This window comes from Plasmodium coatneyi, chromosome 8, assembly GCF_001680005.1.
Source record: "Plasmodium coatneyi strain Hackeri chromosome 8, complete sequence".
NCBI lineage: Eukaryota > Apicomplexa > Aconoidasida > Haemosporida > Plasmodiidae > Plasmodium > Plasmodium coatneyi.
In genome coordinates, this window is record NC_033563.1 from 1,845,327 (window position 1) to 1,858,434 (window position 13,108).

The window sequence follows — 13,108 nt, forward strand, 5'->3', positions numbered from 1 at the left end:
ACGAGCGGGGAAATGCACAAACGGGGGGAGGCCGAATGGAAGGTCTTCACATACCTTTCCCTTCGGGACCTCACCACGCCAACCAAGGTGTAACAAAAACAAGCGCGCATGTGGGTGGGGAGGTCATCAAAATTCGGTAAATCAAAATTCGGTTCATCAAAATTCGGTTCATCAAAATTCGGTTCATCAAAATTCGGTTCATTAAAACGCGGTTCATCAAAATTCTGTTCACCTCATCTTGGACAACTTAGATAGAACCCGTTGTCAAGTTCAGTACGTGGCGCTTCCCCTGCAGGGATTACAACGTACCCTGTCAGACAGCCCCCTGGGGGCGGCGCCTATTGAGACAACCAGCAATCTCCTTAAGGTACAAAAGGTAAGGCAACTCATACTTGGAGAACAAAATGCGGCGATTTATCTCCACTGTCCTGGAGCAAAGCACATAAGAATAAATAATGGTAAAAGAAACACAAGCAATGATAAAAATAAATTCCATAAAACATTTGTGAATGGAAAAAGACCAGTATAAAGAAGTGAAGCAAATCATGTAGATGAAGAACAGTAGATAATGTGTGGGGTATCGAATTATTAGCAAAATGGACGTCTGCACGATGAGCATATGGATGTATATGTAAACATAGTAGGGGCTGATAAAGTAATCTAACGACGTGATGGCCACGTAAATATCTGAGGATGATATGAGGAGCTTGGCTAGGCACAAAATAAGGGTGACAAAATAATACCGCTTAATATTATAAGTGGGTTCCTTTCGTATTTTAAACGTTACAAAAAGTATATAAAGGAGATACACAGATATGTTAACTATCGATTTTAGGAAATAGTAGCGCAGGTAATTGTACCGTGTGAGTAATGCTGTATTTATCATCCTTCTGGTTGTTGTGTAGTACAATTTGTATGCCGTTACAAAGTCTAGGGTAATTATATACATAATAAGGTAGATTCCTATGTAGTACGTTTTTGTGATAATATTTCTGTTAAATTCGTCCATCCAGGACACGTACCATTTTTCTAACTTTGCATTTTTGAATAATCCTAGTGGGTCCCTTTCAGGGATGAATATTTTATTCTTCCAAATTGCATTTTGCATGACCACTTTTTTTTTTTTTAAATCGAAAAATATTTTCTTGGTCATATCGAAGATGTTTTTAAAGTACTGTGGAATGTGTACAAATAAATATTGCATCTTTGGATTTTCCAAAAAAAATGAAGTGTATTTTTTTTTTTTTTTTTTCGTAAAATATTTTTTTTTTCTTGTTATAGCGGAGGATGACAATGACAATGGTGATAATGACGACAATGATAATGACAATGCGTCTTTTTTTCTGTTTCTTTTTTTACTTTTTTGGTCCTGATTACTGATGTCCAGTTGGACAATTTTGTCTAACATTTCGTGTTGCCTTGTGTTTTTTCTGCTATATTTAGAATTTGACTGGCTGTTACTTCCATTTGGTAGCTCCCTGTTTGTGAACGTGGTTAGCTTGGTATTGTTGCTGCTGCGTGAGGTGTGTCTGTGGGGGGTGTTTTCTCCCCACTGGCTCATGTGTAGCGAACTCTTAGACTTGCGCAAAAGTTTATTGTGATAATATGTTTCCTTTGTGCAGGTCGATGGGGCATTCTTATTATTTGGGTGGACTCCCCGGTCTTCGTCTGCTCGGTCTGATATGTTTGCCTTGTTCGGTGGATCCTTTTCAGGCAGTGTTCTTTCCAGAACGTCCGACGCGTCCTCGTTTAACGTGGACTCGAATTTGCTTTCACTTTGGCGACTTTCCTCGGCTAGCTGATCCGTCCAATTACTCTGCACAGAGGGTCTTCTTCCGTTGGGGTACGCTTGGATTGAATTTCTTCCTCGAGGGAGGGTCTCTATTTCGCCAATTTCAACCCGTTGATATCTGATCGGTTGGGAGGACTTATCACTCTTTCTTCCTCCACTTGGCGTATTCACACTGTGTGTACCTTTTATTATATTATAAGTGCATGTCATCAAATTGCAGTAGTAGGTATCATCATTTGGGGGTGGGTCATCTGCAAGTGGGTCGTTGGGGGGGTCATGTTCTTCACCCTTTGCGACATCTTCCCGTTTGTTCCTCACGGGGCGATTTTGCTGATTATCCATTTTGGTGTTTCCCCCTTCGATCATGCTGTGGGAACTGATTTTCCGATGCGTCCTTTCTTTTGAGGTAACATCGGTGAGGGATAATCCGCTATAATGGGTCTGATAGAACGGGCAGGCGTAGTACCTGTGTTGTTCATTTGGGGGGGAAGTACACCGGTTATGGTACGAGTTGCATGAAGGTTTACTACCCAATGGTTGATCAGCTGATGTATCTACGGGATGGTCCTCGAACCCGTTGTGATATTCCCCCTTTGTCTGCTTCCCCGACATGTCAATCACGGCAGCGGATTTGATCCAACTGGCATTCGAGTTGCTCATCGGGGCTGCATCCTTATCGGTTTTAGTTCCCCTAATTGGGATGAGCACTTCACCGTCTTGGGGGGGTCGTTTGGAGGAGGTGTTTTCCCCCCGGTTGGCATCCTCCACATGGTTGTCCATTTGTTTCGACTTGTTTGCTGTGCCTGCGTTCATATACGATTTAGATTTTTTTTTCTCTTCCCTGCGTTTGTGCGCATTATCCTTATGGCTATATTTTTCAGAAGCGCATTTTTTACAAAAAGGGGGAGAAGGTTCTAACGTTAGATTGGGGTTTAAATTATTTTTCATTGAAAGGGTGTTGGATATTTTAAAGTTGGTTGTGCAGATGGGGGTATGTTTGGTGGCACAGTTGGCAAGGCTTCGGCTGTTATGGTAGTGGGTGTGTTTTGCACATGTTACTCGACCTCCCCCTTTGTGGTTGCGTTTGTCCCGTTTGCTTCGTCGGAGGAGTAACTTCTTGGTGTGATTGATCTTGTCCTGGTAGGAATTAGCAACATGGTGGGTGTTCCACTTATTGTGAGGGATATCCCTACCGGCAGCAGATTGGCTCTCCTTATTTAAAAGATCATTAGTGCATGTTAAATCTGAGTACGTTTTCGACTTGATGCTCATGTAAGAATTGAATAAGGATGAGAAGATTTGTTTCTCCACTTGTTTCACTTCCTTCGATGCGACGACGTACTTACATGGGTTCCTCTTCGAAATGACGATAAGAGTGCACAGTTCGTACATGCGAAAGTATAGGATGTTCCCTCCAATAATTTGCACCAAATAGGATAGCATGTCCAAAAAGAAGAAAGAAGTGGAATGTGCTATGAACCCAGTAAAACTTAAATTATACTGAATTATCATTCCTATCAGTGTGCAAAAAAAAAAGAGGCTAATCAGGTTATAGTAGGCGTAGCCTGTTAAAGCGAAGGAAAAAAAGAGCAACTGCATGTTTGCTATTTTAAAGGAGTCAATTATTATCGACAGGGAACACGTGACGATTATACTCAAACTGAATAACAACTCCAGGACGTATTTGCCTATGTCTATTTTTGACAACACAAGGGATCTTATGAGAACAAAGCTGATCAGGGAGTATATGAATAGACCGGTTCCAATGCACAGTGCCCACAGGTAAGAGAAGTCGAAGTTCAGGTGGTCTTTATTCACGGCTGTGTATCCTATCATGATGAACGTCTGTAAATTTTGCAGCGAAATTAGGACGACGAAGTCTTCCGATTTTATGTCCACTGAGTGCCTCACGGAGTTCTCCATTTTCGTTACTGGCGTGGTGTCTATTGTTGTGTAATTGTTGTTGTACAAGTTTTGTATTGTTGTGTATTGTTGTGTGTGTGTGGCAGGTGAACGCTTCTCCCCCTACTTGCTTACCCTATAGTAGGTAACCGTATGACCATCCCCAAGTAGCACACACGCAGGGGATGAATCGTCCTTCTAATTATTTCTGTATGCACCACGTACAAACGGGGTATGCACATGTATAGGTTTAAAAAAATCGATTAACAAAAGATGCATTAGGGGAATTTGTTGGAGTCACACAAACGCGGACGCGCACATGCGCAGGAAGCCATTCTGGAGGAGGAGCTCTTCCAAATGTGCGGACTGATTATTGCATCGAATTAAAGAGACATTATTAAAACTGAGTTACGCAACTTCTTAGTCAGACAAGGAGGAAGAAAAAAATTAAAGCGAAATGAACTCGGCATTGAACTCGAATAACGAATTAATAGGGCATAAAAATTAGGGGGAACAATTTATGCACATTTTCACTTTAACTATTTTGAAAATGCTGAAAAGGGTTCCTCTCAAATGTTTAAAGCGTTGAGGACAAGTTGAACACTCAGTGGTAGACGCCCCGTTAGTTGCGGGGAATACTCTCCCCATATAGCTAGATGTGGGAGCCGGGTTAAGTTATAAGTAAGGCAAAAATAGCCGTTTTGCATTACTTGAAAGGGGAAAATAACATGCACATGTATGGACTCCTACGAAAGACAGCAGGGCAGATGATATTTTATAAAAAAAATGATCACCATTGTGCATATGTCGAAAGCGAACTGTATGCTAATGTGCATACGTATGCGTGTACACACACATGCGCCTTGGAATAACTGTCCAACTAGAAAAATAAGAAATGAACAAAAATGAAGCACACAAAAAAATTAATTACTATGTATAGCTTTAAATAAAATAGAGGCATTTAGCTGGTCTCCGTTTTGGTATCATTACTGAATTGGTGAGAACATGAAGGGGGAAAAGAAAAAAAATGCGTGTGTGAATTAGCGCACCAACTTGTTTCCTCAAAATGTGTATGCTAATGGTGTAAAAAAAAAAAAAAAAAAAAAAAAAAAAAGTGAAAAAATCGCAAAACGAATCGCCAAAAGGTTTTAAATGTACTAATTCGTGTATACACATATGCGTAAGGTTAGGAGGGGCCAGCTTGGCGTATTCACTTTGCCAAAGTTCATTCATCCTTTTAAAGACAACTGCCAGGGTTAACAAGCAACAGGTTGGTGTAATATATATTGGCCATTTTGCGTTTTTTAAATTAAGCACGAATTGCCTTTTCCTCGAATGAACTTCATTGGCTAGCAGAAGGGAAGACTTCATTCAAAACGAAACTGCAGATGTAAGGGAACTCCTTTGGACTAACACAATAACGCTTTAATTTGTGTACGAGTGAGCCTTTTCCCTCCCCCCCAAAGGTGTGCCTTATATGGAAAAGCGTTTTTCACAATTAAACAATGTTAGGGAAAAGGGGAACAAAATAAATAATTAAAAAGAAAAAATGCGTTACGGTGGAAGGTCCAAATGGGAGACGGGTCGAGTGGCCAACACTTTCAGTGTGAAACATATCTAGTGGACAGAATTGGCAAAAATATGCATTTTGCATGTTTTTCTAATATGTCAGATCATTTCGAAAGGGGTAAACTGTTTCCGCGTAAGGAGGATTATGATGATGGTGACGCACTGAGGGTTGCCAGCACATGGGGTGGTGGAGCAATTATGCTTCCCTGGAGGAATCACATGGTTCACCTCGTTCATTTTTTTTATTACCACATTATTTATATCAAATTGTTGAATGAGAAACAAATTAAACGAAAATGCACCACCACGTGGGTGCTTTCTTGAGTCTACCTATTCGCAACTGGTTAAACAGTCGGCATATTTTTCCGCTCATACGAACAAATGTCAGCAGGATAACGTCGAATATTATTCAAAAGGATGCAATTTTTACGTGGAGAGTGTTATTACATGGTATAAAAACGTGGGTACATGAAACACGTTGGGTTGTGTATCTCCAAAAAAAAGGGGGAGGAAATAGAAGACGAAAGAAGAGGGGAAAAAAAAAAAAAAAAAGTACGCATACATATAGACATACACGTTTCACCTTTGGGGTGGTAAAAAAAGGGCGCGATTTACACCATATCGTGTAATCATGGGGTCCATCAGAAAATTGAAAAGAATATCAAGAGACTTAGTAAGACAAATATAACGGGCGCGATTAGCCTGAGCGGAAAAAAAAAAAAAAAAAAAAAAAAAAGGCCATATGAGCAGCAATGAAAAAAGGAGTTTATTAACAATGTGTGAATTTCGGTTTTCAATACGGAGTTCCCAGGTTGGCATATGTCTTGCCCCCCTATGGTGAACTCCTCTCCAATGCGGCTTGCTGTCAGCCTGTTCCTTACGTGGTGTTTAGGAAAAACTTGATAATGTCATGCTCATCTACCACGATCCGATCACAAATAAAATTCGTGTTTCGCTTTCTCAAATTCTACAAAAAGGGAAAGAAAAAAAATAAAAATGCGGTGGTGGTCGATGCAAGGCATTTTCAATTTGTGCCATTGGTTATGAATGGGGTAATGGAGTTGTGACACGCGCAATGGGACTATACCTGATCGCTGGACTCGCCTTCGAATTCCCTGGAAAAAGTAGAGAAAAAAAAAACATGCACGTAATGTATGACTAAACGGGAAAAGGAATGGTGCCCTGAAGGATCAGCTCAGTACGTATAATGCGTGAATGTCCTGTGGACCCCGTCTTAACTGTTGAGAGGCAACCATGCAAACATGTACTCCTGCGCAAAAGGAGGTGTCTGTAAAAACCTCTGCACAGCTACTTACATAGGCACAACGGTATATTTTCCGATTCCGTCTAGGTGCTTCTTTTCTATGCCCGCCTTGAATGTCACTATGGCTGCTTCTCTGTAATAGGAGGGTGGGGTTGGAAAAAAGGAAAAATTAAATGGTACAAAGGAGTGGAACTTGTGAGGCCGAAATGGTTGTGCTCCTTCGTATAATCATGCAACTGCTATGTTGTGGTGGATCTTTTGTTAATAGGCACATAAGTAAACAAGTGAGTGTTGCTGGTAAGGGTAGGTCTACCGGACAGACGCAGAAATGTACAGAAATGTAAATAAAATATATAAGCATATTTTGATGCGTCCTGTGAACAGTGAAGCTAGCATCTACATAGAGGCTTACTCTTTATCCTTGTACTTCTCTACTGTAGCGTTAAAGGGCATTAAGGAATTCTTGAATACCTCCAGGTCGGCGCTTTTTATGCCTTCTATCCTGGCCTTGGTGATTTTTTTATTTGGTTGACTCATTTTTGCAACAGAAAAAAAAAGAAAAAACCGCTAAATATGTGTTAGAGGTGGTTAACAAAACAGGGTTAAGCAATTTTCATTATAAAGTTATTTTTATCATCTGCTGCTTGGACGGTTTGGATGTTCGCTTGTCCCCGCATCAGGGGAGTTTTTTCCAATCGCACGAAATTCGCCAGTCACGAGGCATCAAATATGTTTTGAATATGCGTAACTTGTACAAGAAAAATGCTTTTTCTGTTGCGTTTTTTGGGAAGCCTTTCGTTTTGGCATTTTATGTCATCTGCGTCACCTCGGTATTCCTTACAATAATGTTTTTTTATTTTTTTCCGTTTGTCATTTGTTATTTTTCATGCTGCCTTTCGCTTCTTCTGGATTGGTGAATTTTTTTTTTTTTTTTTTTTTTTTTTTTTTTTTTTTTTTGCGACGTTTTAGTTTTCCAATTTGATTCACCAGTTTATTTTTTTTGGGGGGGCCTGTTCCCTGTTCAACAATTTGACAAATGTTTACAATGACAATTTTTTATTTTTATCTTTGCGCATTTGCTTTTTTCTTTACCTTTCCCATTTGTTGTTAATTTGGGGACTGTTTTTGCCTTTTTCCCCCCCGCCCCGCGGTCAGCGTCCGGGTTAGTTTCACCCGAAGGGTTGGGGTTACCCCCATTTTGGCCCTTCTCAGCTTAGCCTCGATATTTTAGCAAAAAATGGCATACGCAGAGCATCAGTATAGAATATGAGTGAACATATTCCTGCAGGAGAGAACAGCGTCTCATTGGGGGGGAGAGGATTACGTATAGTGCGTGCAAGACGTATAAAAGGAGCTTACTGAACAAACGAATGGACATGTGTTGAATTGCATAATGGTGTGAGGAGGTGATTCCCTGAATGAGCAAACAGAAATGCTTGTCTCACGTCCTACGTGAGCTCCAGCACATGTATAGGTGAAGTTGTGGTAAGTTCCTTCACTGATGGGTTATGCAGTTGTCCTTTGGGAGAAGGATCTTTTCGTCTGTTAGCTGATAGGTGATATGTATAAAGCATTTTCATCCTTCCCCTTTGGGACGGGATGAGATGAGGAACACGCCAAAATGGATTATGCATCCATCATATGGTATTACTTAAACGTTTGGTTTCGTGTCCAAGAGACAGAATGTGGAGCTGGTTTGAGCGACTGTGGATGGGCGAACGAAACTGTGTCACGTGTACATTGCGAGGTGAACAGCACGGATGCGGTGAGGAAACCTGGTGAATCACAAAAAACAGTATTCCACCATGTCACTCTGTTTAATTTGTTTTGGTGAACGCGCAACTGATTCGTTTGTGGGGGGAAAAGCATTGAAATTGTAATTTTTTTGGCAAAGGTTAAAAATGGTGAATGGTAGCTTGGGTTGCTAACCTGTGTTAGACTGAATTTGGAAGGGAAACACAAATGAGCGTGCAGAACGCCATGGCATTTGTTTTTGTACTATGATGGCAGAATACGTTCCCTCCAAGGGATTAGAGAATTACATGTTGCACTTATGTGCGTTAACATGTGCGTGTATAACTGGGGAGTGAATCTCCGTGGGGGCAATGGCAAGACCCCATTTGGCATCATAAAAAAAAAGGGGCAGTGAAATGCAAATGATAGTTAGCGAGTGAAGAAAGGAGGGGTAAAAATAAACAAATGACAAAGAGGTGGATAGGCGCGTTGCTCATCAGGCACGCCACTATTATTCCACCTGGTAACAAAAAATGGAGAAGCGAATTTGCTCACATTGTGGGTGAACTAAACAAAGGGACGCACTGCAAAGTGCTCATCATGAAATGTGAAGCAATGTATGTAAAGGGGGAAGCCAATCGGCGGGCAATGATTCTACGCAGAACATAATAGTTTTGTCTGCAATTTGCCTGATGCATACACATACTGCTACGCATACTACAGTACTACAAATTATGTATACGTTGGTGTCTACCATTCGGTGCATGGTATAGGCTTGTTCGACGTCAGCACCAAAATGGAGGACATGTTTACGCACACGGGTTTTTTATTCTGGTCGTTTGGCGATGCGTCATTTTTTAAGGGCAGAATGATGGAGTGCGGAAAGTACTTTAAATATTGGGGCTTATTTTTTATGATGTACTGTTGGAAAAAAATGTAAAAATTTTTTACATCATGGTGGATACTACTATTGTTTTTTTCTTCCCGGTCCAAAGAATGTTTCACCAAATTATACTTGTAATTAAAAAAGGGGAAGGCACACATATACTTATTCGCTTTTTTAAAAAAAAAATTAAAAAGGATGAGCGACTGTAAGGTGTACACAATCCACCGGATATGAAAATGCGTTGGTCTACTTATGCTGTTCTTTTTTATATATAGGGGTATACAATAATGGTCTTTTGTAAAAATATTTCTGTCAAGTAGGTAGAAATCGTTCAATGGGAGAAATTCATCTTTGTGTGTTGTCAGCAGTAAAATGTATTCCATGTGTTTTATGTTCTTTTCTATTTCCTTTTCGAATACGGATATGAGTTTTAAGTTTGACTTTTTTTTAATTTTCTCGATGAGCAATTTAACTTTTAAAAATTTTTTTATACTTTCTTCTTTTACGAAAAGGACAAATTTATTTTTTTTCATCAAGTCACTTCCTATATATATGTAATTAAAATCGTGTGTTATGTCTTTAATTTTTTGTTCACTTCTTTTCAGCAAATTGAAGCCATATTTTTCTTCAACATTTATTGTCATGTTGTTATCTTCCCCTTTGGTGATGCTGCTACGTAGGGGGGTTATTTTGTGTGCGCTTTTTTTTTCACTTCTCCGGGGAGTGACGTTTGCGCTGCTTGGCGTTGCGTTTGTGTGTGTCTGCAAGAGGGTGGTTCCACGGGCGTCGCGATGTTGTGTTTTTCCATATTTATCATGTGCAAATTTAGAGGGGCTCCCCCCGTTTTGGGCATCCCTATTTACTTGCGCATTCGGGGTGTCACAACTTCTATGCATCATCTTCCCAAAGGAGGAGAATTTCTCGGCAGAATATTGAAACGTTCTAAATGGGTCCGAATTTATTTCTGCGTTCGTTTCGTTGGTTTGTGTTGAATGTGTTTCTTCTTGTGTCCTGGGGGGAGCAGCGGCGGTCGGTGTGGCTATTCCGCTTTGCGTTGCATGGTTGGGCACTTCATTGGCCGCTTCTTCCGCCCCCTCGTGGTGGTTGAAAAATAACTCAAACCACCTGTAAAACTCGGCTATGTGCGTCTCATTATTTTCGTTTATAATTTTGTACGCAATTGGGGAGGTCTGAATATCCCCGAAGGTGTGGTGGGCGGTTTCGTTTCTGTTGCAATGGTTGGAGGTGTGTTTTTCCTGGGATAATTCGCACTGCGCTAGGGGAGTGGCGGCGTCTTCATCGTAGGGGGACTTTTCGAAGGGGTGGTGTGTAGGTTGCTTCACGGGGGTGGAGGCATCATCGGGGTTGTTCTTCCCCTCCACGTCATGATGATTCCCTGAGTTCACGATTTTTGTCATCCCTTTTTTGCCATACTTGGACTTGTTAGCCAGTTCTGATTGCTCTATTTTGTTAACGATGCATTTTTTGTAAAAGCATTTAAAGTCATCGTCCAGCTCGTTAAACAGGTTAGTGACATGTTCTACGCTTAGTACATCGTAAATTGAGCATTCCTTTGTTGTGCTGTAATTTGAAGGGGAATCATCATTTCGAGATTGGGAACTTTCTGCAGAACTGAGGAGCTCCTTCGTTGGGATAAAACGGTCAGGGGAGTTGTCCAAGCTGCCTGATAATTCCAAATGGGGGATTCTTTTCTTATCTGCCTGTTTTTCATTAGCCTCCTTTTCAACTGCCCCTATTTTACCTGTTCTCCGTTTGTCTGTTTTTTTTTTCCTATACGGAGGAACAGACGGAGAGTACGCTGGGAATAAATGGAAGGTGTTCTTAAACATGGGATTTTCATGCTGAAAAAAATGGAAAATTAATTTCTGAAATTCGTTATACTGATTGCTATCCATTTTTAAATCACCCAAGTTGTGTAAGTACGATGTGTTGTTATATTTTTGAACAAAAAAGTCATACATCTTTACGTTTTCCTCATCGATAATTTCGTTTTCTTTATTTTCTTCATCCGATGATGATATTTCATAATTTTGAAATTTTTCGCTTACTAATAATTCTAATATGCTGTGTCCATACTTGTCATACATTTTTCTTTTTTTATCGTTTGTTAGGATATCATAGGAGAGTTTCAGTTGAAGAAACTTGTTTATGCTTCCTCCTTTGTCTGGATGGTGTACCTTTATTTTTTCCTTGTACGACTTTTTAATTTCTTCCTTGCTGCCGTTGTAGGGCACGTCCAAATGGCTGTATAGCGATTTTGTCACGTTGCAGTTTTTGCGCACAAAGGAGTTCATGTCTGGTAGGAAGTTGCTACGGTTAGTTGGCTCTTCGTCGGAGTAGCGCGTATCGTTATTATGGTGATCGTCATCGTCACGTTCGTCTTCCCCTGCGTGGTAATTCCCTCCGATGCAGTTTTCCTTTCGACAGTTTTCCTCCTCGCTGTGAACATAGTCTTCACAATGGGGGGAATTCACTTTTGCAAAATGGCCCCAGTGGAAGGATTCACCACCTGGGGTTACCTCTTCATCATTTTCCCGCCATTTGTTGTGTTCATTTTTTCCTTTGTTCCATCCCCCCTGTGGGGCATCGTAACGGAGAGGAACGTTCCCACCATTGTTGTGTGAATGACTGCTGACACGTTTGGTTTGTGCATCTGCGCCTTTTTGAAAGTGCGAAATGAAAATCTTCTTGTTGTTTATGAAAAAGTTTCTACTAAGTCGGTCGATGGAGTCGTGACTATCCAGGTCGATCAGTCCATTGTTCTGCGCCCCGTTTTGGGGGGTTCTTTCTTGCTCACTTTCGCCACTTTGGGGGTAGTTATTTATGCCACTTTGGGGGTCTTCCCCTGTGTCATCGTTAGTAGTCTCGTTTGTGCCAACCCGTTCGACACACTTTGCACCTCCTTTGGGATCAAAAATTGACTCATTTTGTGGGTCCGTTTTGGGGGCATTTTGCGGGTAACTCTTTCTTACAAAAAAAGTAGCACACTTTGCGTCATTGTTTTGGGTAACATTTTGGGCATATTTTGTGCCTCCTTTGAGGGCATTCTGTGGGTCTCCTTTTGGGTCAAAAAATTTGTCCCATTTGGTGTAGTTGTTTACGACTGTTTGGGGGGCATTTTTCGAAGCGTCATTTGTGGTGGTGCAATTTTTCGGCGGGCTGCATATTTGACTATCACACGTTGCGCTTCTATTATCGACACTTTTTTTGGTTGGTGAACAAACAAATCTAATAAAATCGTATTTGTTTAATGAACCGTCTCTGCTAGTGGTCCTTTTGTTAACACGTTTATTAACACTGCCACTAGGATTGTAGACTTTTGGGGATTCGTCATTTTGCGGATCCGTGTGGTTAAATGAAAAGTGCTTTCTGGGCGTTTGGTCAAAGGAATTGCTGTAAAAAAAGTGGGGATCTACATTTGGCGCGTTAAATTTCATTTTTTTCCTTTGCCTCATATCTACAGGCACTGTTCTTTTCGTGTCATTTTGGTACTGGTCTGCAGGATGGTGTGGGAGATGGAGTATAATGAGGGTGTATTAATTGAGTTAGTGATTTTCCCATTGGACGGGAGGGGATATTCTTTTCAACCCATTCGATTCATTCGATGCATTCTGTTTATTTTGTTCGTTTTGTCGTTACCACTGTGGAATGAATGAATGGCACCCTTCGTGTTGGATGTTTCTTTTTTACTTTTTCTTCCTGTCTTCTTGGCTTTACGAGGGAGGGAAAAAATTTGTTCATACCCATTGGCACTTTGGGGGGCGTATAACTGTTTAATTTGACTTAAGTCGAAGTAGCTTGTGCATTTGTTTAGCGCATTGTTGGCATGGTTGCATGGGGGTCCCTTCAGGTAATAGTTTTCCGTGGCCTTGTTGTTTTTCATGGTCCATTTGTACGGCGTGCTGCAAGCTGTTCAGGCTTATCGTGTGCGTCCTTTTTA

At 40.9% G+C, this 13,108-nt stretch overlaps 3 protein-coding genes across 3 annotated transcripts; all 3 read right to left on the bottom strand.

The window, feature by feature from the left end:
* Window positions 1-313: 313 nt before the first annotated feature.
* Window positions 314-3,715, bottom strand: PCOAH_00023200 (Uncharacterized protein; the record flags this gene model as incomplete). The annotated part of the gene is made up of 1 exon (XM_020059127.1): window positions 314-3,715. The coding sequence occupies one exon, from the start codon at window positions 3,713-3,715 to the stop codon at window positions 314-316; it is 3,402 nt and encodes a 1,133-aa protein (XP_019914477.1).
* Window positions 3,716-5,904: 2,189 nt separating this feature from the next.
* PCOAH_00023210 (Uncharacterized protein) lies at window positions 5,905-7,064 on the bottom strand (the record flags this gene model as incomplete). The annotated part of the gene is made up of 5 exons (XM_020059128.1): window positions 5,905-5,965; window positions 6,145-6,230; window positions 6,351-6,378; window positions 6,580-6,660; window positions 6,940-7,064. 5 exons carry the CDS (start codon window positions 7,062-7,064, stop codon window positions 5,905-5,907), a joined length of 381 nt encoding a protein of 126 aa, XP_019914631.1.
* Window positions 7,065-9,011: 1,947 nt separating this feature from the next.
* On the bottom strand, window positions 9,012-13,051 carry PCOAH_00023220 (Uncharacterized protein; the record flags this gene model as incomplete). Its single annotated transcript, XM_020059129.1, has 2 exons — window positions 9,012-12,664; window positions 12,808-13,051. 2 exons carry the CDS (start codon window positions 13,049-13,051, stop codon window positions 9,012-9,014), a joined length of 3,897 nt encoding a protein of 1,298 aa, XP_019914582.1.
* Window positions 13,052-13,108: the final 57 nt, after the last annotated feature.